Genomic DNA, 27,395 nt, shown 5'->3' with positions numbered 1-27,395 from the left:
GAGAGAGAGAGAGAGAGAGAGAGAGAGAGAGAGAGAGAGAGAGAGAGAGAGAGAGAGAGAGTGTGTGTGTGTGTGTGTGTGGCAGACATGCAACATCCAGAAGTAGAATCTGGAGTGGTATTTATTTCAAACATTATTTTTTTAAACTAATACTGAGGATTGACTTTGACTTTGTCATAATTCTTTTAGGTTTGCAAAGCACTTTTCCAAAGCTCTTAAGATCCTAGATTTAGAGATGGAAGGTTAATCAGTAAACTACCATTTATTAAGCACTCACTACATGCCAGGAACTATGCTAAGTGCTAGGGATACAAAGAAAGTCCTTGTGCTTAGGGAACTCACAGTCTGATGGGGAGATCACATGTAAACAACCATAAACTAATCAAATGTAGTCAAGCTAAATTGGGAATAATCTCTGAGGGAGGCGGTAAGATAAGGACTGGGAAAAACTTCTTATAGAAGATGGGATTTCAGTTGGGATTTGATGGAGGCCAGATAGGAAGCAGAGATGAGGCAGAAGAGTGTTCTAGGTATGAAGGATAGCCAGATTCCTTAGAAGCCATGTAGATTAACTTCCTCATTTTGCAGATGAGCAGGGGAAATAACCTGCCCAGGGTCAAAGAACACAGCAGAGGCAAGGCCACCGATTCCTATTCCATCTTCCCTTCCACTGCTCCATTATGTCTTAATGATTCCCATTTCATCATACCTTCCACTGAGCCATGATGTCTTAGTGATTCCTGTTTTATTCTCCCTTCTGTTGCACCATGTCTCCATTATCTCTTTCGATCCTTGCAACAGTAAGGAAATAACCACAGGTACCTCCTGGTTAACTGAACTGATCTATGTAAAATGCTCTGTAAACCTTAAAGTGATATGTCAGTGTTTATTGTTGTTGTTATAGGTATTATTTTTATCTGAATCTATGATTGCATGATGTTGGAAGCTCTCTGTCACCTAAACTCCCTCCATGCCAATGCAGCATGTAGCTAATGCTACATATCCTAGAATGAATGAGTGAATAAATGAGCACGCATGTATTAAATTTCTACTGTGTTCCTGTCATTGTGCTACACACTGGGAGTACAAATCTAAAAAAATAAAGCAGCCAAGAGAGAGATGAATTTACATCAGGGACTGGGAGCCAGGGAAGGAAGGTTTGATCTTAGAATGACAAGCATTGAGAGAGTCTTAAATACAAAGTTAAAAAGGAAAGAGTTCCTCCAGTTCCTGGAGTTCATGGTCTATCTGGAGAGGCAATGCATGTATAGAAGGCAATTTTGTGGGGAGGTGCTTGAAGTTGGGGGCAGAGGAATTATAGATGGAAGGAACATTAGAGGCCATGAAATCTAATTCACTTACTTTACAGATGAGGAAACTGAGACCATCAAGGCCAGCCCTTTATTTTTACAAATAAGAGAACAGAGAAAGTAGGGTCTTAGTATCTCAGGTAGGATTTGAACCCAGATTTGACTCCTGGGTTCTTAACTCCAATTCCAGTATCCTATACAATTATATCACCCTGCCTCTCAAAAGGCTTTGTGTAGGAGCTGAGCTTTGAAGGAAGGTAGGGATTCCAAGAGGTGGAAGTGAGGGGGGAAGGCTCTCTAGGTCTGGGGAACAGATTGTAAAGTTCTGGAGATAGAACAGGAGTAAAGCACAAGGACAATTTGGCTGGGCTACAGTAGAGTATCTGAAGAGGAAGAATAATAGTCAATAAGCCTGGAAAGTGGGAAGGAGTCAGATTGTGACCAACAGGAGAGTTTCTTACCCCCCTCCCCCGTTTTTTGTTGGTTTGGTTTTTTTTACTAGGTCATTTAAGATCCACTGGAGTTTATTGAGTAGGAGTGATATGGTCAGGTTTGTGCTTTTGTAAAAATCCTCTGTGGGGGATGGTTTGGTTTAGGGTGAAGACCTGAGTCAGGGAGACAAATGAGGAATCCCCTGGATACTTAAAAAGACCTGCGATTTTGTTAGTATCAATAAATATTTCCTTTACCCATGCAACTCAGCAACATCCCTTTTAGCCTTAGTAGGCCTTCTTCAAGCAGCTCAGTAGCACTGTGGATAGAGAACTGGATCTGGAGTCAGGAAGACTTCAGTTCAAATTTGGCTCAGCCACTTAATAGCTGTGTGGCCCTGGGCAAGTCACTTACTCTCTGCCTTAGTTTCTTTAACTTTAAATGGGGAATAATAGCAGCACCTACCTCCAAGGGTGGTTGTGAAGATCAAATGAAAGTGGTGTTGGTAAAACATCTACCGTGTTTCCCCGATAATAAGACACTGTCTTATTAAATTTTTTGGAAAGAAAAACACCAGAGGGCTTATTTTCAGGGGAGGGCTTATGTTGTCCTGCCTCAGCTCTCCTCCGCGGCACTGCTCTCAATGGCTCCAGCAAGCAAATCACTGGGGAAGAACAGGATGACACGCTCACTGCTGCAGGTCTGATTGGATGCAGCTCGGAGTGCCGTGTGCGTTTCACGGGGGGGGGGGACACGGTGCATACAGAGGGTACCGTAATGTAGCGTGTAGCGCAGGGGATCACCTTCACTACAGTAGCAATCTCAATAGGGCTTATTTTCGGGGGAGGGCTTATTTTAGAGGAATCTTACACAGTAAGGGGAGGGCTTATTTTCGGGATAGGTCTTATTATTGGGGAAACATGGTAGCACATTACCTGTCATATAGTAGGTGTTTAATAAATGCTGGTCTTCTTTCATTTTCTTCTTGAGCTGTGTCCATTCCCCTTGGGTCTATGATTCTGGAAATAAATGTCTGAACTTTGCCAGGCTACTCTGCAGATGACAGCCAGCCAATGGGACTGTCCCCTGCCAGAGGCCTTTGGAAGGGAAAGGGAAAATGTTATTTTTTCACTTTTCTCAACTCTGAGAGCTTGTGAATTTATGTAGGGGATGGGAGGGAAGCAAACAACAAGAAGGAGGGAGCACTAATATTAAGGAAGGGGGATCTTATTAACAAAATGCAAATGTCTGAATGATTAATCAACTTTCCTTTCTGCTCCCTCTCCCGTTTCTTTGGTTCTTTAAAGTCTATAAAGCATCTCAAAAGAACTTTGCAAAGTGCTGCAAATATTATCTCCTAAATATATTTCGCATGACTGTACATGTATAATCATTATCTAATTGCTTGCCATCTCAGGGAGGAGAGTGAAAAGGGAGGGAGGGAGAGAATTTGAAACTCAACATTTTTAAAAACAAGTTAAACATTGTTTTTATGTGTAATTTGAGAATATTATATAAAATGTTCATATTAAAATATCATTTTCCCCATCTTGCATATGAGGAAACTAAGGTTCTGAGAGGTTATGACTTGGCCAGGGTTATAGTGTGTAAGCACTGGAGTCAGGGTCTCCAAAAGTAGGATCCATGTTCTTTGTACTCTATCCTGTTTCCTCCCTACCCCTACTCCCAACTTTGTTCCTGGACTAGAAGGCAAAGCTCTTCCTATTTCTGGTCTACAGGTAAGAGTAGTACGAGCCTTGAGCTTGCAGTCTGGGAAGCTTCATTCAAATCCCACCCATTCACCAAATAAAGCATCAAAAAGAAAAAGGGGTTGGAGATGGGGAAGCACAAATAGCCTACACATCAACCAAATTGAATGTATGCAATGTTCCACACCCATGTTTTCCCCCCTCTGCAAAGAAGAGAGAGGGGTGCCAAGCATGGCCATTCTATAGACCATTCGGTCATCACTGTTGTTATTGTTGAGTTTATTTGTCTTGGTTCTTTCCATTGGCACTGTTGTAGTCATTGTACATGTTGTTTTCCTGGTTCTGCTGACTTTGCCATGTATCAGTTCATATATATCTTCTCATGCTTCTCTGAATCCTTTGTACTTAACCACTTCTTTGGGAGCAGTGATCTACTCTGTTCATATACCACAGTTTTATGGATAAGGAAGCTAAATCCTTCTTATCCCTAAGAGGAGTGGGGCGAAGCTTGGGTTTGCTGTCAGGAGAGCTGAATTCAAATCCTACCCTCTTCCCCTCCCTATGTGACCTCACCTGTCTAGAGCTTAATTTCCTCCTATGGACCATGACAGGGGTTGGATAAGATGATCTCTAAGATTTCTTTGAACTCTCAGGCTATGATCTTGTGATTCCATCATCCCTGACATCATAACTATTTCATTTCCAAGAAAGGAGTTTATTTCTTGGCTCCAGGTAGGGTCCTGCCAGCTGGAGAGAAACTTCTTATAAGGAAAGTTATTTCTCTGAATTCTTTATATTTATCATTTATTATAGTGCTGTAATATTCTGTTACATTCATATACCATGGTTTTTTAGTCATTTCCCAATGCATGGACATTCATATGCCTTGTTTCTGGTTATTTAATATTACATAAAAGCACTACTCTCAGTATTTTGGTATATGTAGAACTTTTCTTAATATATTTGGCCTCCATAGGAAATATGACTGGCAGTGACATCTCTGGGTCAAAGGGCATGTGCATCTTACTTTTATCTACTTTCTTTACATCATTCCAGATTGCTTTCTAGAGTGGTTGGACCAATTTACAGCTCTACCAACAGTGTATTAGTATGCCTGAAATGGGGACTTTTCAACAATATTGAAAAGGGAATTATTATTCAAGTCCAGATTGGATTAGATATTGTCTGTGGTCTCTTCCCAGTCTGGTATTTGATTTGGCTCTTGTTCTGGGCCAAAAAAAGCGAAAAAAAAAAACAAATTTTCATTTGAGAGGTCTCAGAGTCAGGGATAGTGCTATGTAGGGACAGACTTCAGAATCACAGAAGTGATTCCTTTTACAGGAAGAGAGGCAGGTCATCACTAAAATCAAGGATCTCTCATTTTGTTGGTGTGGGTCGTCCCCTCTACAAAAGCAAATTGGGACTTCTCTGAAACTTGGTAGCCAGTCTGAAAGAGTTATTGTTCAATCATATCCCATACTTCGTGGGTTTTTTGGGGGCAAAGATATTGGAGTGGTCTGCCATTTCCTTCTCCAGCTCATTTTATAGACAAGGAAAGTGAGGCAAACTTTTAAAGAGGGTGAAGTGACTTGCCCAGGGTCACACAGCTAGTAAGTGTCTGTGGCCACATTTGAACTCAGATAGATGAGTCGTCCTGACTCTAAGCCTGGTGCTCTGTGCACTATGGTGCCACCTAGCTATAAGAGTTGTTGTGGCCTAAAAATTCACCAGACTGTGGTTAGGTCCAGGCCTTAAGACTATCACCCAGCTTGTGCTCTAAACCTTTCCCGCATGGTGTGGACGTGCCAAAGCTCATCCTCTTCTGGCTGAATCTCTGAAAACCTCCAGGCCCTTGAGTCAACTCCAGACTGAATGAATAATAATCATTAGTGCTGTTGTTATTATTATTGCTAATATTTATATAACAATTTAAGGTTTACAAAGCACCTCAAACACACTTTCTTATTTGGTTCTCACTTCTCTTTGAGGAAAGTGCTAGTTTTTTCATCTGCAAAATAGGAAAAATTTTACAGATGAAAAAACTGAGTCTGGGAGAGGTTCGGGGACTTGCCCAGGGTCACACCACTCACTAGTAAGTATCTGAGGCATAATTTGAACTAAGGTATTCTTAACTCTAAGCCTAGCCCCCTATCCTCTATGCCACCTATTTGCCCAAAGGAAGGCTTTAGCAACATTAATAACAATAATTGCCTTTTAAATAGCACTTGCTGTCTATCCAGCCTCTATATATCTGAGCCTCAGACTGGCTTTTTGTTGTGGTAATGCAAACCCATTTTATGCATGAGGAAACTGAGGCTCATTGAGGGAAGTGACTGGCCCAAGCCCTCATGGATTCAAAGTGGCAACCTTAGGGCTCTCCTCACTGGAAGCACAGGAAGGTGGGCTATGATGTGTAAGGATGGAGAAACACATAATCTGTTTCAGTAAGAGGGTTAGTGAGATGGTGGGGGGGAAGGATTGAGGACCAAAAGGGCCTCTTGGCAGAAAGTTTGGGAACCACTCTCCCTACAAATGGAGGTTTCCAGATTTAGGCAAGACAAATTGTCTCCAAGCAGACTCTGTTCTTCAGAATTTGTGTGGACCTAGTCAACATCTGGGAAAGGGGAGGGTTATTATGCTCAGAACTTAATTGGTCTGAAAAATTCCATCCCTCTTGTCTCTTCCTCCTTCTTTTTTCAGTGGAAAGTGCTTGGGAGAACTTTAATTTATAAAACAAACTCTGACCTTGTCACAGTTTGACCCTAGAAGAAAAATGAACATCCTCTTTTTGGTAACCTAAAAATGCCTCCAAGTTGGTTTTCATCCAGGCCGATTTTGAAGACTGGATGGATTCCTGGTTGATTCATGGAATTGGCATTTAAGGTTCAAAGAGAGTTATTGGGGGAACCAGTTGGTTAAAGCCTAGGCTAGAACCAGCCTGGCCACTTGTGGCAGCCCGAATGTCGATTTCATTAAGTGCCTGATTTTATAGAAACGAAGGTGTGCTGAGACTGGATCTTTAGGGTGAATGTCCATTTTGTGTTACCCTCAGATGCCTGTTTGCTGTACCCTGAACTTGGCCTGAGCTATCCTATGTGCCTGCAATGCACTCCCTGACTGTTGCCTTCTTTTTGTCTGGCTTCTTTCAAGGCCTAACTCATAGACCACTTCCTATGCAGGAATCTTCATTCTTCTCTCCTTTCTCGACAAAATATGTTTTTATTTGTTTGCCTTTTGTATCTTCTGGGAAAATGTAAGCTCCTTGAGGGCAAGGGCTGTCTCACTTTTATATCTGTATCAAATATGCCCAGTGACCTAGTGCCCAGCGCATTGTCTTGTACAGTATAAGGGCTTAATAAATACTTGTTGGATTGAATCTATAAAGTAGGGATAATATTAATGCCATTATTGTCTACCTCACCAAAGTGGAAGGGTCCTAGACTGAGAGCTGGGAGAGAATAAAAACCATCTAGTCCAAATCTCTCATTTTACAGATGAGGAAACTGAGGCCCAGTGAAGTGACTTTCTTGCCTAAAGTCACACAGGGAGTAAGAATCAGACCTGGGACTTGAACCCAGCCCTCTGACTCCTTCACTATCCATGATTTTTCTAATATAGCAGACTTCACCCCTGGTGTGGAGATCAAATGAGATTGAGAAAGGAAACATTTTGTAAACTTTAAGGTGCTGGATATTTTTCTGTGGAAAGGAAGGGGTTGGCTTCACCAGTCCCTAAGATACCTTCCAGCTCTGAATCCCATGAAGAAGGCACCAGCTGGTCAACTGGGACCCTGCCCCGGTTCCAGACTGCCTTCTGGCTTGGATGAAGGAATTCACCAGGCAGTCTGGCACTGGGTCCCCCTCCCTGATTTCTCATCACCCCCATTCATTCCATGCTTTCTGAAGTGTCCCTAGGTTTACTTCTAGAACAAAACTTTCTCCTAAGGCTTTGCCTCAGGATCTGGATAGAGTTTCTCATGAGACTGAAGTGAAAAAAAAGGTAGTAGAGTTGAGTTGGTACAGAGGAAAGTCTCTGGGGCAGGGGATAGAGGCTCCAGAGAGCCTTGAGTGCCTGAGACTGATATACATGGGGAAGCCCAGAACTTGGGTTCCAAGGACCTCGGTTCTAATCCCCCTCTGCTACTCACCAACTGAGTGACCTTGAGCATTGATTTACTCCTCCTTTAAAATTAAGAGGAAGGACTAGATTACCCTAAGAGGGTTGGGGAACCTGCAGCCTTGAGGCCACATGTGACCTTCTAGGCCCTTAGGCTTTTTGACTGAGTCCAAGTTTTGCAGAACAAATCCTTTTATTAAGGGGCTTTGTTCTGTGAAGTTTGGATTCAGTCAAAGGGCTGCACTTGAGGACCTAGAGGGCCGCATGTGGCCTGGAGGCAGCAAGTTCCCCACCCCTGGACTAGAAGGTCTCTTCTAGTCTCTCTGTCTGTGCTTCTAGGAGAGGCCCACAGAAGAGGACAGCCCAATTGAGATGTCTTTAACCAAGGATTTCCTGGTCGTAGAGTCTGATGAATTAACTTCTTCCCCTTAATTACCTCACAGATGTTGAATATTAAATTACCTTCCTTAAAGTTTAGAACACCCAAGCAAATGAATTCACCAGTTGGAAACACCCAATCTAATATACCTTACCTGTTAACAGCTCTTATTTTTTTCTTTTTCTTTTTGGAGGGCAACTGGGGTTAAGTGACTTGTCCAAGGTCACATGGCTAGTTTTTGTGTTAAGTATCTGAGGTCGGATTTGAACTCAGGTCCTACTGACTCCAGGGCCCGTGCTCTATTCACTGCACCACCTAACCACCCCCAGCTCTTATTTTCTAAGGATTGGGCTATTTCTCATCTCTCTGCAGTGTGGCCAGAAGAATTGGTTTCTGGGCCCAGCTCTGCCCACAGGACTGGGCACATAACTTCATCTTTCAGAGTCTGTGAAATGGGGTTAACCCCACTCCACATTACCCGTCTCATGGGGTTGCTTCAGGGATCAAATATGAGAATGGATATAAAGAGGCCTGGAAAGTGAAAAATGCTAATGAAAATCAAATAGCTATTAGTGATTAGAGAGTCAGCCTGGGAATGGGTAAGACTGAAGTACAAATCTTCGCTATGATATCTACTGATTGTGGGATCCTAGACAAGACACTTAATGTCCCAGGGTAGACAATTCTCTGAGGACTGACTCTCTCTCTCTCTCTCTCTCTCTCTCTCTCTCTCTCTCTCTCTCTCTCTCTCTCTCTCTCTCTCTCCTCTCTCTCTTTTTTCCTCTCTCTCCTTTCTTCCTCTCTCTCTCCCCACCCCTCTTTCTGTCTTCTCTCTCTTTCTCTCCTACTCTTTCTTTCTTCTCTCTCTTTCTCTCTCTCCCTTCCTCCTCCTCTCAATATTTGTGTGAAAGAGAATATATATATATATGTATGTATAAATGTGTATATACTTGTGTATATATGTATATATACACATTTTATATATGGGGAGGAAGAGAGGGAGAGAAATCATTACACTTGCTTTAGTAGAGGGAGTTTCTTCATCAAGGAGTTCCCTGTGTCAATTCAATCACATATCTTATCCCTATTATCATTATAATTATCTCATTTATCTCACTTTGTTCGATGGAAATAAAATAGAAATAATCATAGAACAAATCATTAGCCTGCTATTATTTTTATATATTTAACATTATATAACCTATACCACAGGTAAGTGTTTTTTTATAGCTGAATAAAAATGTTAAGATGTAAATTCATGTCTCTGTAGGGTCTCCAAAAGCATCCTTGGGACAACTGTGTTAGCAGACAGGACAGGCAGGATGATATGTGTCTCATCCTAGTTGGTCCCTTAAAGTCGCTGTTTCTTCTGTTAGGTCTCTGTATTTTGGAAAGCTTTTTGTTCCTTGTAGCTTGGAAATGATTAGTATTTGGTAGGATCACATCTATTAAATGTTGTTCACGTGAATTTTTTTCCCCTGGTTATTGTTGGCAACAGTTTGGTCTGAGATAATGCACTAGTGAGTTCTGGCAGCTTATTGTTTGAGATCTACATACAGTATATTTTGAGGTCTGTATTTGTGATATGTCAGAGCTGAGGCTGAATTTGAACTCTAGCATTCCTGACTCCAGGTCTCTCCCTGGCATCACCTAGCTCCACCAACATGCATAGACACGGTAACTCCTAGAATTTGTCAGATGTGAAACCACTGAACGTTACCTTCCTCCTCTCTTCTTTGCACAGATGGGGTATGTAATATTATATAAACTACCAAACTTTGTTGCCATTCATTGATTTTTGTTAAACCTTTTTTTCCTCTTTGTTTTCTTTATTAAAAGGGATAGCTCAGCAGGTGAGGGATGGGAGAGCCATGTTTAGAAATGAAGATTATATAAAAATAGAAGATGTCAATAAGATTTATTAAAAAAAAACTTTCGTTCCTGGCTTCCTATTAGTAAATAAGTCAGAGATGGAGAAGGAGCACAGAAGAGCCCTTTCAGCTCTTAGTGCTGCATTCCAAGATCTCTCCCATCTCTGACCTTCTAGGCTTTATTTGTTTTTCTTAAGTACATTTATTTATTTTTACACATGCTTACATAAAACCCTCATTATAAACATGCCTAATCCAGCAAAATAAATTCCCACATTGACCGTGGTCAAAAATGTATGTCACTCAATGCTGTGATGTCATCCCCTTTCTGGCCAGAGGTGAGGGGCAGCATGTTCTGTCTTCGGTCTTCTGACCTGATGGTTTGTCATTGCATTGCTTGGAGTTCTAAAATCTTTTAAAGTTGTTTGTCTCCGTAATGTCATCATTGTATAAATTGTTCTCTGAATTCTGTTCCCTTCACTCTGTATCATATCATAGAAATCTTCCTAATTTTCTCTAAAACTCTCTATTTCATCATTTTTTCTGGCATAATAGTATTCTTTACATTTATATGCTGTCATTTGTTAAGTTCGTCTCCAATAAGGAAGGGTCAGCCCCTTAGATTCCAATTTTTGGTTTTCATGAAATTTGGCATTCTATATTTTAAGGTCCTCCCCAGTTCTGATGTTCTTTGTCCCAGGATCTCCCCAAGCTCTGATATTCTATGTCTTGAGCTTCCCTCCTCCTCTAACATTCTATATTTTAAGGTCCCTTGTAGCCACAGTATGATATCATTCATCCTTTTTTTTAAGTCATTTCTTCCCCACTCATGATGTCACACACTTGTGTGGCTCTGGGTGCTCAACAGGGTCAGAGAACTGTTTTCTCTGATTGGCAGAGTATGAATGATCTTGGCCTCTTTGCTTAGCCCATGGGTCATCCATGGGGAATAAGACCTTCTAAGTGCAGGTATCTTGCTTTACAGAACTATGCTTAATACGCCCTGCCACCTTCTACCCAGAGGGATCCCCCTCCCCATTCAGTTGCCATCACATATTTTCTGAGGTGTCCCTGCCCCCACCCACACATTGGTTGAAAGGTTCCTCATTGTTTCTCTGAAACAGAATCCTCCATCCCTGTGACCTGTGATGTGTCTGGATGTTATCTGAACCTCTCCGTGGGATGGTCCTGGCCAACACCGGGCATTCATTCTGAGTCCCTGCTTTGCATGAACCTAGGACTTAGGGACAAAAGTGTTTGTGGGTTGAAACTTGGCAGGTCCCAGGTCCCTGTGAATTCCTCCTTTGTATGAATGTAGAACAGCCCATTTCTTTCCAACCGAATACAAGGGGTATCATTTCCAATTATGCAGCCAGGCAGGCAGAGGTATGTTTAATAGAACAGTTAAGAAGTCTCTTTGTTATGGGAGCTGATAGTTGCCCAGACACCTAGCTCTGTGCTCATGTCCAGGATGCTCAGATGTTTCAGAAACCTCAGTTTCTAGTGTCAGGAATAAATCTGGTATACAATGGAAAAAGGACTGAACTGAGAAGAAGGAGACTCTGGGTCACAGTTTATGCTGTGACGATGGGAAGAACTCTGAATTGGAAGCCAGAGGACCTGAATTTGAATCTGGAATCTGTTCCTACCTGTGTCACTTTTGACAAGTTGCTTCTTTTCCTTCCTGGGTCTGTAAAATGAGGGGGCTGATCTTGGTGACCTTAAAGACCTCCTTCAGCTCTAAATCTGTGGTCTTAATTCACCCCACCTCTCTGAGTCTGTTTTCTCACCTGTAAAATTAGGTGTTTGTACTTGATAATTCTATGCTCCTTCACAACTCTAAACTCATAATCTTACAGTCCTATGAAATTACTTTTTGTGCCCTGATACTTCATTTTCTCATATGTAGAAAGAGAGAGAGTATTGGATTTGGAGAATCTAGCTTATTGCCTATGCCATAGGGTCTCCCTCTGCTTCAGTTTCCTTGTCTAGCAGTTTCCCAAGAACTTCCCCACCCGAGACAGTCTCTTTTCTCATGAGCTCCTCTAAGCTGCCCTCCATTGTTCGTCTTTAGACACTAGAAGTTTTTTAGGTTTGGATCAAGATTCTGTGCTGAATGTCTTGCCTGGGCACAGCCCCAGGGCTGCATTTTCTCACCACTAGGAAAGCTTTTACTGTTCTCAGTGTTTCCAGGATACGTTAATGCAGGGCAAGGTTGCAAAAATCCAGTAACGGTGTGGGACTGGAGCATTTAAAGGGGCCAACATTAACTGTTTCCTGGACTGTGTTCCCATCCTGGGGGATGTCATACCTTCCTGGGGAATGTTCACAGTCTTGTGTCTCACCGCTCGGGATTCTGGTTCCTGGCTCTTGGTTGGGTGAGAATGGGGTGTGCTTTTATTCTGGGCACTTGGCCTAGGGTGTTTTATGGTCCATATTTACATACAGTTAAATGATTTGTATGTTGGGATCTCTGGGTGAGCCTGATCCTTTGTTCTGTTAGGGTCACTTAGTCACCTGTGCCAATGGTCACTGCATCCCCCATCACTATGTGCCCCACAGCCCCACCCCACGCCAACCTTCCCTACTGCATTCTCTGTCTGCTACATCTGAGATGATGCTGTGAGACCACTGGGCAAAGAATAGCCTCTTAATATACTTTTAAACACTTAAGATGGAGAGCCTCACCCCTTGACTAAAACACCTGGTTCTGTGTGCTTTATTGCAGGTGAATCTCGAACCTAAGACTTTAGCATGAAGGGCTGTTGGCAGGTGTCCCCTGAATCCCTTCTGGTGACATCTGGTAGGTACCAGGCTCTGTTGGTAACATTTTGCACTTTGCGTGAGTCACAGAGTGTTAGTAGGGAGAAATATTCACGTTTTTGCCTGTCAATATCCCTAATACTTAACACAATGCCCAGAACATAGTAAGGGGAGAGGAAATAACATTTATTAAACACTTACTGTATGCCAGGAACTGTGCTGAGAACTTTGCAGATATTTTCACATAATCCTTATAACAGCCTGAGAAATAAGTATTACAGTTAAGAAAACTGAGACAGAGGTTAAGTGACTTGACCAAGGTCACACAGCTAGTAAGTGTCTGAGACTGGATTTGAACCCAGGTCTTCCTGATTCCACATCCAGTGCTCTGTGTACTATGGCACCACCTTGTGCTAAATAAATGATTCTTGATTAATTAGGTCATAGACCCACAGACACAGAGATGAAAGGTCTCTGAGACTAAAAGATGTGATCATTTAGTCCAGCCTCCTTATTTTACAGAGGAGGAGAATGAGGCCCAGAGAGGTCCTAAGAACAAGTTTTAGAGCCAAAATTTGAACTCGAGTCCCCTGGTTCCAAAGCCAGTCCTTGTCCTCCTGTCACACACTGCCTCCCACAAGACTATGATGATGATAAGAGCTGAGGCAGTGGGATATGGTAAAAACAGAGCCTTTTGGGGAGTCTGGAAGACCTGAGTTCAAATCCAGCCTCTGAACATATATACAAGCCATGTAACCCTGGACAAGTAACTCTTAGTGACCCAGGGGACTCTTCAAGATGATGTGGAGAGGTGGAGCCAAGATGGCAAAGTAAAGGCAGGGACTCGTCTGAGCTCTCCCCCAAACCCCTCCAGATATCTTTAAATAATGATGCTAACAAATTCTAGAGTGACAGAACCCACAAAAAAGATGGAGTGTGGCCATTTTCCAGGCTAAGACAACCTAGAAGGTTGTCAGGAAAGGTCTATTGCACCAAGGTAAGACAGGAGCACAGTCCAGGGCAGGCTGTGCCAGCACAGACCAAGCCCAGCAGACCTTGGGGCAGCTTAGTCAGGGGCAGCCATGGCAGTTTCCAGACCTCTAAGCCCACACACAGCAATGGGATCTGACAACAGGTCAGAAGATTTATAGGGGTCCTTTGCTGGCACCAGGGGCAGGACTCTTTCCCATTGCCCATACTTGGATCTGGGTCACAGTCCTGGGTCTTAGTCCCAGGTTTGATGAGAAGAAGAGCTTGTGGCCACAGGGGAGCAGGGACCCTTGTCAGGGTTCCAGGATTGAAAAAAGTGCTTATGGTCACTCACAAATCAGTACACAGTAGAGGACAGTAGTAAACACACCTCTCTATAGATGGTACCACCTTGGAAGAATCAAAAACTTACAGATCCCCAGAATTACAACTGTATAAAAAACCTCAAGTTTGGGACAGTGACCCCTCCTCTTGGGAAGTAGAACTCCACTTTAGCATAAAGTTAAAAGTCAAGAAATAGGTTGGAAAATGAGCAAGCAACAGAAAGAAATTCTGACCATAGAAAGTTACTGTGGTGATAAGGACAATCAAAACACACAACCAAGATCACCTACCCAGCAAAGCTGAGTGTACTCCTTCAGGGGGAAAAATGGGCAGTCAATGAAATAGAGGACTTTCAAGTGTTCCTGATGAAAAGATCAGAGCTGAAGAGAAAATTTAACTTTCAAATGAAGATGCAAAAGAATCAGAAAAAGGTAAACAGGAAAGAAAAATCACAAGGGATTTGATACGATTAAACTGTTTCTATTCCTACGTGGGAAAATGATACTTTGATACTTATCCTCTTAAAACTTTGTCATTATTGGGGCATTTAGAAGAAGTATGCATAGACAGAAAGCAGAAGTGTGGGTTGAATGTGATGGGATGATTATAAAAGAAAATTAAGGTATGAGAAAGAAGAATGTACTGGGAGAAGAGGAAAGGGAGCGGCAGAATGGTATCAATTATCTGACATAAAAGAGGCCAGAAAGAGATTTTACAGTGGAAGGGGAAATGGAAGAAGAGGGAAGGGGTGCACATAGACCTTACTCTCATCTGCACTGGCTCAAAGAGGGAATAATATACACACTTAGTTGGAGATAGAAATCTATTTTATCATATAAGAAGATAGGAAAAAGGGGATTAAAAAAGGCATAGGTTGGGGGGGGAGCTGATAGAAGGAAGGACAGATTGGAAGAGGTAAAATTCTGTAGCAAAACACTTTTGAGAATGGACAGGGTAAAAGGAGAAAGAGAGAAGGATAAACAGGGGGAAAATGGGATGGAGGGAAATACATAGTTGGTAATTATTACTGTGAAAAAATAATTTTTACAGTGGGTTTCTCTGTATATTTCAAATAAATTGAAAATTGAAACAAATTCATAGAAATAAGAGCCATTCCTCAATTGATAGTCAAAGGATATGAACAGGCAATTTTCAGAAAAGTAGTCAAAGCTATACATAGTCATATAAAAAAATATTCTAAATAACTATTGATGAGAGAAAAGCAAATTAAAACAACTCTGAGCTACTACCTCATACCTATCAAATTGGCTAATATGACAGGAAAGGAAAATGACAAATCTTGAAGGGGATGTGGGAAAATTAAAACACCAATGTACTATTGGTGAAGTTATACTGAGCACCCATTCTGGAGAGCAATTTGGAACTATGCCCAAAGGGCTATAAAACCATGCATATCCTTTGACCCAGCAATGACACTACTAGGCCTGTATCCCAAAGAGGTGAAAAAGCAAAAAGCAAAAAGAAAAGGACCTACGTGTACAAAAATATTTAAAACAGCTCTTTTAGTGGTGGCAAAGAATTGGAAATTGAGGGGATGTCCATCAATTGAGGAATAGCTGAACAAGTTGTGTTATAATGTTGTGATAGAAAACTATTGTGCTTTAAGAAATGATGAGCAAGATGCTCTCAGAAAAACCTGGAAAGATTTACATGAACTGATGCAGAGTGAAATGAGTAGAACCAAGAGAACAATGTACATAGTAACAGCAATATTGCATGATGGTCTACTATGAATAACTTAACGATCCTCAGCAATACAATGATCAAAGACAATTCTGTCAGGCTTATGATGAAAGGTGCTGTCCATCACCAGAGAAAGAACTGGTAGAACCTGAATGCAGATCAAACATACTTTTTCTTTATTTTTCTTGGATTTTTTTTTGGTCTGTGTTTTCTTTCACAGAATGACTTACGTGGAAATGTGTTTTACATGACTACACATTTCTAACATATGTCAAATTTCTTGCCTTCTCAGTGAGGGGGGCAGAGGGAAGGAGGGAGAGAATTTGGAATTGAAAATTTTTTTTTGGGGGGGAAGAATGTTAAAATTATTTTTACATGTAGTTGGGAAAGAAATTTTTTAAACTTAAGTAACTTTTTTTAAAGGTGGTATGTTAGGGGTGAGTTTAGATATTGAATAACAGAGGGAGTTTCCTAATCAGAAGTTCCCTAAACCAATGAAATCATAGCTCTGTTCCCGTCCTGCTCCAAAAAGCTGGCATGTATATTGTTCATTAAGGTTTATAAAAGGTTTTGTATCTCTTCTTATTTGAACCACAGTTCTTTGAGGTGATATCCCCACTTTAGAGATAAAGAAATTGAACCTGAAAGAAGAGGAATTGCCCACGATCATATAGATAGCAAGTGTTTTATTGTTCAGTCACTCTTTGTGACCCCCTTTGGTGTGGTAAACCCCCTTTTTCTTGGCAAAGACACCAGTAAAGTTTGCTGTTTCTTTCTCCAGCTCATTTTACAGATGAGGAAATTTAGGCAAACAGGGTTAAGTGACTTGACCAGAGTCACACAGCTAGGAAGTGTCTGAGGTCAAATTTGAACTCAAGAAGATAAGTCTTCCTGACTCCAGGCCCAATGCTCTAACCATTGTACCACCCAGCTGTACCTAGCAAGTATCTGAGGTGTAATTTAAGCCCAATTCCATGCTATCCACTATGCCATATTTCCTCCAACAGTGAAGAGAGAGTTTGGTCCTGGGACCAGGGCCTGCTGGCTTTGTTCATTAGGAACTGTGTGGCCATGGCCATGTCACTTAACTTCCTTCCTGTGCCTCAGTTTCTTCAACTGCCAAATGGGATGATAATCCTTGCACTCTGCCATCTCATAGGGTTGTTGGGAAACAAGCACTTTGTAAACTGTAAAATATTCCATATGTGGGAGCCATGAGGAGGAGGAGGAGCTCCTCCAGGATGTCCTTCTTGGAGATGACCTTCCTCCACTTGGCCATGAATGCAGAACTAGCCCCTTTCCATCCTTCCCAAAAGGAAAAACTCAACACTAAATAGAGCTATCATGGGTGCTCTGTGTTACCTCCAAGCTCAAGAAAGAGAAAAGTAGATGAACTGATGGATTCCAATGGATAGTCCTCATGCCTCAGCCCCAGGCTCCAGTGAAAGGCAAAGAGCCACACATGCTTTCAGTCCATTCCAGGACCTGTTGGGGAACTAGCATTGAAAGCAATATAGTGATATGTCAGTATATCTATACAATGGCCAGTCTGGACTCCTTTCCCTTTTACTTCATGGAGGGGAGCACAAGAAGGGGCAGGTTGTGAGGAGACAGAGTCATTTGAATTAATCAAGCATTCAAGCATTTATAAAGCTCCTACTGTGTGTCAGGCACTGTTGTGGGGGTACAAATACGCACCTTCCTGGAACTTATAATCTGTAAGGAAACCCTCCTTAAATCCCACGAGGACAAAGATTGTTGCTTTTTTGGACTTTTTATACTTAGCACAAATTTAGGGATAGCACACATTTAACCATGGTGGCCACCTGGCATATAGTAGGCATTTAATAAGTGCTTATGAGTGATTGATGCTGAAGGTTTTGTCATAGTATAAAGAAGCACTGATCAGAAATGGTATGTGCTAGTATGTCCTTGGTATGTCCATAGAACTTTGAACTTTAAATATTATAACCCAAGATGACTTTTTTTTAATCTATTTTTAAACCAAGGGACTGATGTTGATTCACTATAATTATCTAATGAGAAAATGCCTCTGTGCCATTGGATTTCAGATGGCAGGATAAGTAATCCCTGTTTTGAGGATTGGGAGAGATGCGGAATTAAAAGCAAGACCATGCCCATCTAGGGCTCAAAAATTTGTCCCAGAGATTCTAAAAATATGACAGCCTTGCCAAGGGCTCCAGTGCAGGAAGGGTCTATTGACAGAGGCGATGAGAACCATTACCTTCCCTGAGCTCCATCCCTCTTCTGACTCCAGCTGATTCGCCTAGGAGGGCCTGGTTTCTTTCTATATCAACAAATTTTTTTGAGTGCCTGTTTGCTAAGGCATGGAACTGGGTGCTTACTTCTGGGCAGGAGTACGAGGCGGCTTCCTGGAAGAAGGAGCATTGTGGTTTTGGAGTTGGAGGACTTGGGTCTGAAGCCCAAAGGCAGGGTCTGCCATTTACTCCCTATTTAGCCTTCAACAAATGTCTTAATTTTCTTGGGTCTCAGCTTCTTCATCTGTAGAACAATGGGCAGCTTAGGTGGTGAAGTAGAGAGAGCTCTGGTTCTGGAGTCAGGAAGACTCCTCTTAGTGAGTTCAAATCTAGTCTCAGATACTTATTAGCTGTATGACCCTGGGCAAGTCACTTCATGCTGTTTGCCTCAGTTTTCTCATCTGTCAAATGAGCTGGAGAAGGAAATGGGCAAACCACTCCAGTATCTTTGCTGAGAAAACCCGAAATGGGGTCACGAAAAGTTAGATACAGCTGAAAAATGGCTGAACAACAACGAAAATGAGGGGATGTACTAGATGGCCTCTGGGGTCCCTTCCAGGACTAGATTCAGGATCCTATTCTCCTGGGGTTTCTTAGAACAAGTTGTCCTGCTGGGCTGGATTTCAATCCTTTCCAACACAGTCTTGTAGAGTCCTTTGCTTTCTTTTCCCAGTTCAGATTGGCAGTGCATCTCCTCTGGGAAGCTTTCCTTGATTTCTTTATTTGTTAGTTCTCTTTTCCCTCCCCCTTTCCTCCCTTGGGACCCCCCCCCTCCGAGAAGCCCCTTGAGGGCAGGGGTTTGTTTTCCTTTTGTCTTTCCTAGCATTTGGAAATCAATCTGTGAATCATCTAGCACTCAACAGGAGCCTACTATAGGCTGGGCACTGTGGGAGACCCAAGGGATACAAGTAGGTGATTCATAAATGCTTTTTTGGATTAGACTAAATTTTTTTATCCATCCATCAACAAGCATTTATTAAGCCCTACTACTTTGCCAGACACTTTGGTAAACAAAGTCATTTCCCTCAAGGACTACCCATTCTATTTGGGCATTGACCAGTATCTACTAAGTGGGAAAGCTATTGATATTTTTCTACTTTATTTATTTGTTTTCAGTTTTCAATATTCACTTTTATAGGATTTTTAGTTCTAAAAAATTTCCCTCTTCCCCCTACTCCCTCGTCAAGACACAGCATGCAATCTGATACAGGCTGTACATGTACAATCATATTAAACGTATTTCTACATTAGTCATGTCGTGAAAGAAGAGGCAGAACAAAAGGGGGAAACCATGAGAAAAGTAAAAAGACAAAATAGTATGCTTTGATCTGCATCTAGACTCCATAGTTCTTTCCCTGGATATGGATAACATATTTCCATCATGAGTATTTTGGAATTGTCTCAGATCATTGCATTGCTGAGAAGAGCTAAGTGTATCAGAGTTAGACATTACACAATGTTGCTGTTACTGTGTACAATGTTCTCCTGGTTCTGCTCACTTTACTCAGCATCAGTTCATATAAGTCTCTCCAGATTTTTCTGTGCCTGCTCCTCATTTCTTATAGCACACTAGTATCCCATTACATTCATATGATGCAGCTTGTTCACCCATTCCCCATTTGATGGGCATCCCCTCAATTTCCAGCTCTTTGCCACAACAAAAAGAGCTGCTCTAACTATTTTTGTACATGTGGGTCCTTTTCCCTTTTTAGAGAGCTGTTGATATTAACAAACTGAAGTCTGTCCATAGAAGAGTGACAAGAGTTGTGGGAGAATCAGGAAACATTCTAGAGTAAATGGTGTGTTTTAATGTGGACAAGTCATAGTGGGGTCATGATAACAACTCTTTGAACACTTGAAGACAATCACAGTAAGAGAGATTAGACTTCTACTTGGCTCCAGAGGGTTAGATTAGAACCAGTGGGTGAATGTTATGAAGAAGCATCCCCAAGTCTCCCCTAGAGTGATGTCATAGAAAAAATGGAGGTTTTCATCTAGGAGAAAAGACTTAGTAGAGGAAAGGATAATGTCTTCTAGTATTTGAAAGGCTGTCATTTTTTTTGCTTTTTTCTGGAGGGCAGTTGGGGTTAAGTGACTTGCCCAAGGTCACAGGGCTAGCTTTTGTGTTAAGTGTCTGAGGTCGGATTTGAACTTAGGTCCTCCTGACTTCAGGGCCAATGCTGTATTCACTGCGTCACCTAGCCGCCCCGAAAGGCTGTCATTTAGAAGGCAAAGGAAGGGAACAAGCATTTATTAAGCACCTACTGTGTTCCAGGCACTGTCCTAATTCTATTCACAAATACTATTTCATTCCCTGAAGAGAGAACAGATTTTCTTTTTGGCTCCCATAAGGCAGAACAATGACAGGAAGTTGTAGAGAAAGAGATGAGAAACTTCCTAACAGAGGTATACAAAATAACAATGATCATGATGACAATTGTCAGCATCAGCAACAATAATGATTATCATTGTCAATAATAATGATTATTATTGTCAACAATAAAGGACATTATTGTCAATAATAAGGGTTATTAATAAGAATAGAAATCCCTGGTACTTTAAGGTTTTCAGAGCACTGTACAAATGTCATCTTATCTACCCTGTGAGGTAGAGACTATCATTATCCCCATTTTACAGATGAGGAAACTGAGGCTGATAGAGGTTTCAGTGACTTGCCCAAGGTCAAGTGCCAGAATTAAGGAAGCCAGGGAAGACAATAGACAGATGAGAAATACAAGCATTCCAGGCACGGGGGAGAGCCAACACATGGTAAGTATTTAGTAAATGCTTGTTGACTGACTCACCAGTCACATTGCCTCTTTGGGCTTAGTTTACTCATCTGTAAAAAGAAGGAGTTAGAGGAGATGGCCCTTCTGGCTCTAAGTCCATGGTCTTACAGTCTTAATCAGGAGGAAGAGATCAGAGGAGCTCCGAGGATGATGGCCACCATCATTAATGGATCTGCCATGCTTGGCTTCAGATTGCCTGCCTCACCCCCATGGAGACTACCTGAGATTAACCCAAGCCTGTCAAATGCCTCCATACTTTGCCAAATCCAGTCCCTCCAACCTCTGGAAGGGAAAGATTTAGTTTTGGGGTGGAGGCAGGCTTTTAAATAAGTCAGGCTTTTAAAAGATGACTCAAATCAGCATCTCAGGCACCTGGTATGCGACCAGGCAAAGAACTAGAAGCTGCCTTTCTGACCAGTCGCTTGGTATGGTAATCTGATGATGCCCTTTTTGGGCTATCCTCTGATGCCTCATGAGGTCTGCAAGTGCCCCTAGTTATTTGGAGACCCTGCCATCAGAACCTACCCTTGGATCAAGCCACAGAGGCTTCCCCTGTATGAGAACTTACCCACAGCGACTTTTGAGAGGTTCAGCATTCCCAGGGTACTTCAGGGGGACAGGTGCTTCAAGACAGAACAGCAGGCAAAGATGACTTAAGAACATTTCTATCACACTTTCCATTTGACCCAGCGCATAATGTATATGTTCTTCTTTGAACTTCCTGTGACTTAAATGATTCAGGAAGCCTTACTTAATGAGATCTCTTTGCCTCAGTTTTCCCATCTGTAAAGTGAGGATAACAGTCCCTGCTTCCCAGGGTTCTCCCGAGGCAGGATCAAGTGAGGTAATATACAGTGTCTTAAAGTGACTGGATTATAGGTTCATAGAACCATAGTATTAGAACTGGGAGGAAAAAAAAGTCTTAGAAGCCATTGAGTTCATTGCCCTCATTTTGCAGGTAAGGAAACTGAAGCACCAAAATTGTGAAGTAACTGACCCAAGTAGTAAACAGTAAAACCAGTAATTGAACCCATTCTTTCCTCCCAGTCTCACTACACCAGATTACCTCTCAATAAATTTTAAAAGAAGTTATTCTTCTTTTCCCCATAGAAGTGGGAGGAAGGCTTGATCTGATTTCTCTTATATAGAGATTGTTCAGTGAGAAAACACCACCAGTACAAATCAACCAGTCAGTCAACAGGCATTTATTCAGGGCTTAGCCTGTGTAAGGAGTTAGCAGTGAGGTGTTAACCAGTACAGGTTGGTACCTTCCCTGCATCTTGGAGCAAGGTTCTTTTTTTTTTAAGTTAATTTATTTATTTTTAGCTTTCAATATTCACTTCCACAAGTTTTCCATTTTCCCCTTCCTCCCCTCCCCCTCCCCAAGACAGCATGCAATCGGATATAGGCTCTACATATACATTCCTATTAAACATATTTTCACATTAGTCATGTTCTATAGAAGAATTAGAATAAATGGGAGGAAACTTGAGAAAGGAAAAACATAAAACAAAACAAAAAGAAAATACTCTGCTTCACTCTGCATTTAGACTCCATAGTTCTTTCTCTGGATGTGGATGACATTTTCCATCATGAGTCCTTTGGAATTGTTTTAGGTCCTTGCATTGCTGAGAAGGGCTAAGTCCATCAAAGTCAGTCATCAAACACTGTTTGGAGCAAGGTTCTTAACCTGGGGTCCACAAACCCCTTGATTTCAGTGAGGCTATGACCTTGGATGAGAAAAAAATTTACATCCAGATCTCAACATAATTGATTCCCTTCATATTCATATTTTATTTTATGCATTTAAAAACATGATTCTGAGAAGATGATATAGGCATCACCAGATACTATGAAAGGGGTCCAGGACACCCACAAAAATGGTGAAGAACCCCAGCTTAGAGAGCTGGCAAGTGCACTTAGAGATTCAGTGATTGGCCCACAGTCACACAGCCAAATAGGAGACAAAGGTGGGATCTGAACCCTCGTGTTCCTGGCTCCCCCTGTCTATCCCTCAATCAATAAAGAAAAAGGGAAAACGTTCCCTGCCCTCATGGAACTTACATGTATAGGAACACGGATAAAATGGGACCTTAGAGAGGAACAGACCAGAAACTTTCCTAAAGCACGTGGTCTTACGGTGCCAGAGGCACTGAGAGGTAACAATACCCTTGGACTCTGAGTATGAACCCACTATCCCCAGAGGACTAGTATGCACAAGGGGAGAATGTGTGTCCATTGGGGGGAGCAGGGTAATGTTTTCATGTCATCAGCACTGCCTTGCACATGCCCACTGACAGAGATAGAAAGGGGGAGAGAGAGATTTAGCTATGTGTGTGTATATATATATATGTGTGTGTGTGTGTGTATGTACATACATATGTATGCTTAGAGATCTAGCTATGTGTACATACATATACACATGTGTACATGTATATACATATACTTTTTGATAAGAGCCTTTTCTTGCCCTCAGGGTGCTTATGTCTAATGGAGAAAGAATTAAATCTATACTCAGATACATTTAATACAAATTAGACTATGATGGAGGTATGAGAAGAATGTAAAATACTTTGGGATCTGAATTAATTTCCCTGTTGCCCATCTGTACCTTCCTTTCAGATTTTTTGGTGACGGTATCCCAGAAGAGAAGTTCAGGATTGGGTTGGAGGATGCTTGAAGTGGTCTCTTGAGAGCTGACCTCGCCCGTTCTTTCGCCTGACTTTATGAACAGATACACGGGCAAACTTCTGCCTGCTCAGTGTTTGTGGCAATGATGGCCCAGTCCAAGGCCAATGGTTCCCACTATGCCCTGACTGCCATCGGACTAGGCATGCTGGTGCTGGGGATCATCATGGCAGTGTGGAACCTGGTCCCGGGATTTAGCCACGCAGACAAACCATCGGTGCATGGGAACAGCAGTAACCCCAGCGGTGGGATTCTCAAGAGCAAGACATTCTCTGTGGCCTACGTGCTAGTGGGTGCTGGCATCATGCTTCTGCTCCTTTCCATCTGCCTGAGTATCCGGGACAAGAGGAAGCAAAGGCAGGGGGAGGAGGAGATAACCAGAATCCAGCAGGATGCAGCCGTCAGAGCTCAGTCCCAGGAAGAAGACAGGTGAGGCAGTGAGCAGTAAACCTTTACAGGAAAGCCCCCTTTCCAAATGGCAGGCTTGGTGTTTGGGGGGAAGGAAGGGGACAGAGTTCATGTGAATGCACAAGGTTATACTGATGAATTTGTCATTGAGTGTGTCACCAGAGATATCGAGAGTCCAATGCTTACCTTTGTCACTTGCATTTTTTCTGTTGGTCTGGGTGGCCTGAGCTAATGGGATGCATTGTGTTTGGTATATTACAGCCAAGAGGAGGAGGAAGAATCTCACTCAAGATACTACGTCCCCAGCTACGAAGAAGTGATGAACACCAATTACTCGGAGGTGAGAGAATTGGACCAGAACCCAGGGATGACCGTGTCTCTCCCCTCGTATGAGTCCCTGACGGGGCTGGATGAGACAGCTCCCACCGCAGCCCAGGCCGACATGGAGACACGCCCACCAGACAGACAGAACTCCAGATTGGCAAAACGCCTGAAGCCCCTGAAAGTCCGAAGGATTAAGTCAGAAAAGCTTCACTTGAAGGATTTTCGAATTAACCTGCCAGAAGGGAACCTGCCTCCTCCCACGATAGAACCTTTGACTCCTCCGCCACAGTATGACGAGGTCCAGGAGAAAGCAGCAGCAGATATCCGCCAGCCAAACTGAGTTCCCAATAACCCGGGGTGGTGCTGCTTTGGGCTCTGTGTTGCCAAGAGACTCCAAATGAGCTGGAATGGCTTAGAGTTTTCAAATGGATGGACCCCATATATATGTGTGTATATCATATTAACTTTGGTGGGAAGGCAGGGCAGAGGGCAAAGAGGGGGATCAGGAGTCCTAAGACAGATTGACATTCCACAAAAACTTATATAGCAGAGAGATCTGAAAGAAAGACATCTCTACTTCTCATTTTAAGTTAAGAACGCCTGTTACCTGTCTTCAGTAGTGTCCCTTCTCAATCCTGAGTTGTTAGCAAGAATCACCCGTCTTTCCAACTAGGAAAGGAAAAGTCATTTTTTATTTTATTTTATTTTATTTTATTTTGTCTTTGAGTGTTTGTGTGTGTTTTCTTTTTCCCAGTAGAAATATGGTGGGGTTTTTTTGTTTGTTTGTTTCAACAAGAAAAAGACAACGTTTCTGCCTTCACAAGCGTTTTGAAACATTAGCAGGACTATGTGAGGGACTGTTGTCACCAGGTTGATTGAGCAGCAACACAAAAATGGCTCAGGGGCCTGGAATGCAGTGGCTGTTCTTGGAAAGCTGATGAAGCTCTCAATTTTTTGAGGGCCAAAGGTCCACCAGGCTTCCCACAGCAGACGGGTGCTGGTCTCTTTTCTCTTGTATCATTCGGAAAAAAATAGCATTACCAAAAGTACATACAAGATGTCTGATGTTTTAAAAAGGTTTCTTCTAAAAATTGTGCAACTGAGTTTTTGTTTTTTAATAATAAAAAATTGTTTTGTATGTAGTACACCTGTGTCCTAAACTACTCAACTAAGGGAGTTTTATAGGCCTCGTAGTACAAAGGAAAGGACATTGGTTTCGACTCAGAGGGCCTGGGTTCAAATTCTTGCTATACCACTTAACATGTCACATAACATCTCTGGGCCTCATTTTACTCATCTGGAAAATGAAAGGGTTTTTATTAATGCTCAGTATTAAGTTTTCATATTTTTTTTTACCAGATCTATGATTTTATAGGGGTAGAGAGCTCCCAAGGAAGAACCCAACCCCTGGGTGGGCACCTTCTTAGCATGTCACAGTCCTAGAGCTGCCTAAGGACATGGAGTGACTTTTACTTGGTCAGGGTCACAGAGCTAATATGTGTCAAAGGTGAGACTCGAGCCCAGGTCATTGTGACTCTGAGGCCAGTTCTGACATTACACTAGGCTGCCTCTAAGTGTTATGAAGGGAATAGGGAATTATACCTATGAACTCATTGAATAGGGAACACCTGGGCTGAGAATTTCCAGTCCTTGGCACATTGTAAGCGCTTAATAAATGTTTATTGACTGATGAAGGAAACTCCCTGTTTCAGTCAGTAAGCATTTATTAAGCCCCTACTATGTGTCAGGTGTTATACTAAATGCTTTATAAATATTACCTCAAGTGTTGGTCTGTGTACCATCTCTGTACCTTTGTTCCTCAGAGAACTGCTGGGGGTAGCAAAGGATTTTTCCTGGGGTCACACAGCTAGTATGTATGACTTGAACCCAGGTTTTTCTGACTCAGAAACTGCTTCTCTACCCATCAGTGCCCACTTTTCTCCAAAGCTTTCAAAAAGACTTTAATAAAAAGTTTCATTTTTAAAAATTAAGTGAGCTAACATCCATTTCAGACCTTTGATCTTAAGGTCCTAGGACCCATTCTTAGAGAGTCACTGGTCCAGAAAAGCTAAGAAGTCATTGGAGCTGAGTGCTAATGATATTAACGACAGGGGCAATCATGAGAATCTATTTTCTTAAAACAGAACATAGAACTTTAGAGATGAAGGAGCCTTTGGACAATATTGGCTGAACTGGACAAAGGCCTTGGGAGCAAAGGTTCTTATCTTGGAGTCAGTGAACTTTAAACAAATATCTCTATTTTGATCATTGAATTTCCTCTGGAGTCCAATGTATTTTTTGAATTTAAATGGTATTCTGAAAAGGGGGCCACAAGCTTCATGAGACTGAGAAAGGACAAAAGCCTGACAAAAATGATTAGGTCCTGGGGACACCCTCCAGCCCACCATCTTGGAAAATGAGAAAAAAGAGAATAACAATATTCTTAATTTTCTATACCAAGCTATGGTTTATACAGTATCCTCCTCACAAAAGCCCTGTGAAGCTGGTGGTACAAATATCATTCCCGTTCTAAGATTTCAAACACAGACTCAGAGGGGCAAAGTGTCTTGCCTCTGGTCATACAGCTGGTAATTATCAAAGTCAAATTTGAAGCAATTTCTTGGGTACTTTCGACTACCCCTTACTGCCTCTTTAAAGAAATACTAAGAACTCATTTTTTTCCTCCTTTATTTTTATTTTTAATAGTATTTTATTTTTTCCCCGGTTGTATCTTAAGGAAATTTTTAACATTCATTTTACATGATTTTAAGTTCCAAATTTTTCTCTCTCCCTCCTCTCCCCCTTCTGAAAATGGTAGACAGTTTGATACAGCTTATACATGTTCTATCACATAAAAAAGATTTCCATATTAGTCACAATTGTGAATGGAGAAACAGATTTTTTGAAAACCTTGAGGAAGAATAAAGTAAATGGAAAAATATGCTTCAATCTGCATTCAGAATCCATCAGTTCTTTATTGGGATGTGGATGGCATTTTCCTTCCTTAGTACTTTGTACTTACTTATCTTGGATCATTGTGTTGCTGAGAAGAGCTGAGTCATTCATAGTTGATCATCACACAATGTTGCTGATACTGTATACAATGTTTTCCTGGTTCTGCTCATTTCATTTTGCATAAGTGTGAAGGACTCATATTTTTTTCAATACTTATATACTTATAAAGACAACAATTCTATAGGTCTCATTGTCTCCATTTCATAGGTAAGGAAATTGAGGTTTAGCTGTGTGACGGCAGTTACTGAATCCCTGGCCTTGTAGCATAGCAGACAGAATGCTGGACTTCTTGTC

The 27,395-nt window shown here is 41.9% G+C and overlaps 1 protein-coding gene across 5 annotated transcripts in view; it reads left to right on the top strand.

Annotated features, from left to right (window-relative positions):
* The window catches only part of TMEM51 (transmembrane protein 51), a 93,271-nt gene extending 68,040 nt beyond the window's left edge, over positions 1-25,231 (top strand). For 3 of the 5 annotated variants that reach the window (XM_069078471.1, XM_069078469.1, XM_069078470.1), the window contains 3 exons: positions 12,546-12,620; positions 23,289-23,783; positions 24,024-25,231. In XM_069078471.1, coding sequence (XP_068934572.1) covers positions 23,440-23,783; positions 24,024-24,426 — 747 coding nt within the window. In that variant the 5' untranslated portion in view covers positions 12,546-12,620; positions 23,289-23,439 and the 3' untranslated portion in view covers positions 24,427-25,231. Of the gene's footprint in view, positions 1-12,545; positions 12,621-20,514; positions 20,647-23,288; positions 23,784-24,023 lie in introns of all 5 variants that reach the window. The other 2 variants (XM_069078472.1, XM_069078473.1) reach the window with 2 other exon arrangements.
* The last annotated feature ends 2,164 nt before the right edge of the window (positions 25,232-27,395 follow it).

Source organism: Petaurus breviceps, unplaced genomic scaffold (genome assembly GCF_028583685.1).
Source record: "Petaurus breviceps papuanus isolate PSGF00001 unplaced genomic scaffold, PetGlider_PUasm1.0 91041, whole genome shotgun sequence".
Lineage (NCBI taxonomy): Eukaryota > Metazoa > Chordata > Mammalia > Diprotodontia > Petauridae > Petaurus > Petaurus breviceps.
Note: the sequence above shows the minus strand (reverse complement) of the source record. Positions and strands in the feature narration are given on the sequence as shown.